The sequence below is a fragment of the Solanum tuberosum genome, unplaced genomic scaffold (assembly GCF_000226075.1).
Source record: "Solanum tuberosum cultivar DM 1-3 516 R44 unplaced genomic scaffold, SolTub_3.0 scf00392, whole genome shotgun sequence".
Lineage (NCBI taxonomy): Eukaryota > Viridiplantae > Streptophyta > Magnoliopsida > Solanales > Solanaceae > Solanum > Solanum tuberosum.
In genome coordinates, this window is record NW_006239342.1 from 318165 (window position 1) to 322912 (window position 4748).

The following is a 4748-nucleotide window of genomic DNA, read 5'->3' on the forward strand; positions in this document are numbered from 1 at the left end:
TATACAAACAGAAACGCAATTTATACACTTCTGTTGTATAAAGCGAGAGAGGCGAGCACAGAGGGAGTGAGCGAGAGAGGAGAGTGGCGAGCGAGAGTTTGAGGGAGAGAGGCGCTGGCAAACAGTTTGTTACATGACACAATTAAATCAAAGTATGATTATACCATTTAATTTGAATTAATAGTTTGCCATGTACCATTTTCCCATATTAAAATGAGTAATATATGGCCCAATAAAAGGAGATATTTTGCTTCTCCACAATTATCAAGCAATTTTTTTGCAGAAGATAAAAGAGTGAAGCAAAATTTTCGGACTCCAAAATATATACTGTATATGAATTCTGTATCATACATACGAACTGAAATGGTGCTGCCATTGTGTATTCCCAATAACTCTCACCTTCTCTCCCCTTTAAGTTCATTCGATTTCTCTCCTCCGCCACCGCAACGCCGCCGTGCACGGCCCAGAGTCACGACTGTACTATCCGTCCTCAAAACATCTCGACCCGGTAATGAATATACATGTTTTATTGAAAGAATTTTGAATTTTGTTACTACCCATTTGAGTAATTTGCTCGATAGTTACCTTTCCTGAGAGAATTGTGAATCTTGTAACTACCCATTTGAGTAATTTGCATTTCTTCTTCTTCTTGCTAAAGTGATTCGGTAGCTGGAAACTCAATAGTTACCTTTTTTTATGAGAGAATTGTGAATTTTATAACCACCCATTTGAGCAATTTTCTGTTTTTCTTCTTCTTGTTCAAGTGACCCGGTAGCTGGAAACTCAATAGTTGCTTTTTATGAGAGAACTGTGAATTTTATTAATTAGCGTTTTTCGTGTTTTTGTTCAACTGACCCAGTAGCTGGAAACTCAACTTAACTATTTGTGAAAGCATTGTGGAATTTTTAACTACCCATTTGAGTAATTTGTGTTTTTTAGTCTTCTTGCCCTAGTGACTTTGTTGCTGGAAACTAAAGAATAATGCTTTTTGAAAGCATTGTGAAATTTTTACTGCCATTTGTGTAATTTCTTTTTTAATCTTCTTGTCCCAGTGAGTGAAGTCACAGTGGATGATGTTCTGCGAGGTTTCTTGAGGGAAAGAGAGTTAAATGGGGATGTTATCTCGAGAATTTCTGACAGAATCTGGCTGAGGAATGTGGCTGGTTTTGATTCTGCAGAAGCTGGAAGTTGGACAAGTGAGGCTACTCAATCAGAGGAGGTATTTTGTTGGTTTCCCTTTTGTTTTCCAAGTTTTTAGTATTGGTTTGCTTGCATTTGAACTTTGAAACAAAAGGATGCCAATGCAGGTATCAGGGGAAGATAATGAAGGTGGGTTTTTGAAGTTGAAAAGTACCAAAGAGTGGCTTTCAGGTGATGCCACGGCGCCAGTTAATAAAAAGAGGACCTTTAAGGTGTTCATTAATAAGTTTTTGTTCTTTTTAATGGTGTTTTGAATATTGTGATTCATGAGTAGTTAGATTTTTGCTATTGATGCTTCTAATGAAATGCACAGGAAATACAAGATGACAGGGAAAGAACGAAAAGGCTAAACTTTCTCCAATATGAAGCTGTACGTCCTGGTCAAGCATCTATGTTCTTGCTATTTTATATTTCTAAACATTTATAATTGCATAGCATTGGAATTCAAATACCACTGGTTTAGAAAGTGGAGACTCTACTCATAATCTTTTTTGCTGGCCATCATCCTTATGACCTTATTGTGGTTCATGTTGTTTTATTTACTTTGGTGAAAGGTTGTCCAAAAGGAAAGGGGCTTCTTGATATTGCATTTGCCAATTTTTGACGTCTTAGATGGAGTACATTATTAACACCCTGAGCTTTTTCTTCTGTGTTTGTATTATCTCCTACTTCCAAAAATCTTTGTATCGTTATTGGAGAAAACGGGATATATTGTAGAATTTTATTGATGAAAGGTAGTCTGAATGGTTCTATGAGCACCTACACTATGCATGCTTAGTGTGATCCGTTCAATGATTTATATAATAAGTATTTACCAACTTTTAAGAGAAAAATGAGTAGCTAGGGGCTGTTACTTGCATATGCTCACTGGCTGGACTTCTTCAGGTGTCTCGTAATAATTTTTTTCATTAAGCGTGAAAGATGCTAGTTCTCAAGTAGAAGACACCATTGAGTTTACCTGGATAAAAATCCTGCTGCTCCGAAGTGTATGAAAAGTGACAAGGAAAGGATTTCTCTGACTATGAAAACATGGTATACTGAAGTTGTATCCAATTAAAAGAGAATATCTTCGCTGAGATGCACAAAACAGATGTCTGCAAATGAATTAAACTATGTTTTGTTCTTAATGTACAAGGCTTAGATCATTTTTCTATTCCTCTTGCAGCTTAAGAGGGAGCTACTTTACTTAACGGTGGGCATTGGGACTGCTTGCAGTGGATATTGTTTGGTAGTTTTATCAGTCCAGGTATTTGGTAGATTTTTTTACATGTTCTGAGGTCATGAGACATTCTATAATAGAAGTCATAGAGTGTTTCGTCACAACCATTGATGGCTATGCTTAGTTGTACTATATTTATCTAAATCTTCACTTGAGCTAGGAAAGCAGTGGAGAGCACATGCGTGTAAATCACAATTAGTGATTGATTTACTGCAATTGGGAAAGCTTACAATGGAGAGGGAGCCTCTGAGTTCATACTATTTTACAGTTACTGTTCTAATAATAACCACCCAACCAATTTAGTAGAACAACTTCTGTTCCAATTAAACGTTCTTCCCATTTCCACTTCTTTCTTGACGAGAAAAAACTGGTTTGGTTTTATTAACCTTTTTCACTGGGTTATTTATCTTAGTCTACCTTATGAAAGCGGTTTCAGGCTAGAAATATTTGCATCCACAGTGGACTGACAGATTTACTTATTCAATCTGTAGGCTGCTCTGAGCTATGCAACAGGAGTTGTTTTCAGGTTTGATTTATAACTATTTTTTAACTCCATCTATCTTGTTTACCGATCCTTCTACTACTTGTAAACAACCCAGTTTGGCACATTTAGGCAGTTAAAAATGGATAGCTTAGAATATCTAGAAATATGCTTTTACATCATCTAGGCGTTACAAGTATGTTTATGGTAGAATCTTTACATTTGGACTACTCTTTTGTTTATGTTTCCATAAAATCGGCTGCATCATCTTCAATTCGGTTTATTTCTCTGGGTAATGTTGTCTGTAATTTCTTATGCAGTTGTCTGTACTATCAGCTCCTCTGCCAACATGCAGACAATCTCTCACAAGAGACAGTTCCTGATATTTTCACGAAAAAGAAAATTAAGAAGTAATGTCATAACTTAACTATGTTTCTGTTTGGTTATTCTCCACATAAGGATGGTGAACTTAATTGATTGGATGATCTAATATTTCTTCCCCTCAGAATCGGAATACGAAGTGAAGATCTGCAGGATTTTTTTGAGAGATCTGTTAAAGGCAGCAGCATTGCTCTTTCATCTCCCAGGCTTGTGATTCCTGCTGCAATATATGGATTGTGGGAATTGTCTCAGCATTTTACCCATGATCTATTTGATTTTCAGGTAATGCTGTGTACATTTACGACATTTGAATTAACACCTATTTATACATTTAATTTAAGATCTTGACTTATTTATGCTATCCTCTGTTTGATTCCTCTGATTGTGGCTGTTCATCAGTTAATGTGACATATGTTTGGGATCTTAACAGCTGGTTCCTGCCATGGTTGGGTTGTTTGTATATAAAGCAGCTTGCCTGGTGCAAGTCTATAGAGACAACGAAGACCTTCAATTTCTTTTTCCTGGGAATGAAGAAGGGTCCGGTGACTGAATATCTGGAATATGTCAATAATAAATGTTACTTGTTGATGCCATGGCAAAGTTGTATGCCTACCTGACTACACCTTCTGGGTAATGACTCTTTCTAAAGCTTTTAGTCATCTCAAAAGTTTTGTGGATACCAAAAACCATCGGTTGAGGACTTCTCTCCTTTCAATTTATGATTCATATGAAGTTCTAGAGAATTGACCACCATGAACTTTCCAATGAATGCAATTAAGAATCATTTTAAAAGAACTTGGAAACATACCTCAAATACTACTTTTTTTGTGGTAAAGATATATATGTACTCCACAAAAAACCTTTAAAAATTTATATGATATTTTCTTATATATTAGTGCAAGTAAATGAAAATATGTTCTTATTAATCAACATACCTTGTAATACTATATACATGCTATACAGGCTTATTTGCGTACTGTATTACTTACTGGTAAACATTACTCTGTCAAGGAAGTCCCTGTACTTTAAAAAAAGAAAGGTGTTTCCATAGTTCCTTAAAGTTCTTTGAGGCCAAAAGTGCTTTGATCCTTTCTGCACTTCTTATATATTTGATGCTTCCTACAACAACATACCCAATGTAATCCCATAAGTGGGGTCTTGGAAGGTTGGTGTGTATGCAGCTTTACCACCTTGTGAAGATAGAGAGGTTGTTTCCGTTAGCCCCTTGGCTAAAGTGTAAAGCATATCAAATCAGGTATGAAAAGGAAATACAGTAGTGAAGAAACCATGCTGAAAAATAATGGAGAAAAGAATAGTAGCAATAGCAAATAATGCGATAATCGAAAGCAAGGGAAATAACAAGTAATAATAAAATCGAAGAAATATTTAATGCTTCCTCACTCCCAAAATGAAGTTGTTCAATTACTTCGAACTCTTAGATACTTTTCTACATGTCCCCCCACCACC

At 35.9% G+C, this 4748-nt stretch overlaps 1 protein-coding gene across 3 annotated transcripts in view; it reads left to right on the forward strand.

Moving 5' to 3' along the window:
* Positions 1-215: 215 nt before the first annotated feature.
* The window catches only part of LOC102596616 (uncharacterized), a 7155-nt gene continuing 2622 nt past the window's right edge, over positions 216-4748 (forward strand). For 2 of the 3 annotated variants that reach the window (XM_015303207.1, XM_006362805.2), the window contains exons 1-9: positions 218-508; positions 1053-1219; positions 1308-1412; positions 1514-1570; positions 2366-2446; positions 2911-2945; positions 3221-3310; positions 3407-3563; positions 3712-3911. In XM_015303207.1, coding sequence (XP_015158693.1) covers positions 334-508; positions 1053-1219; positions 1308-1412; positions 1514-1570; positions 2366-2446; positions 2911-2945; positions 3221-3310; positions 3407-3563; positions 3712-3831 — 987 coding nt within the window. In that variant the 5' untranslated portion in view covers positions 218-333 and the 3' untranslated portion in view covers positions 3832-3911. Of the gene's footprint in view, positions 509-1052; positions 1220-1307; positions 1413-1513; positions 1571-2365; positions 2447-2910; positions 2946-3220; positions 3311-3406; positions 3564-3680; positions 3912-4748 lie in introns of those variants that run through there. The other variant, XM_006362806.2, reaches the window with a different exon arrangement.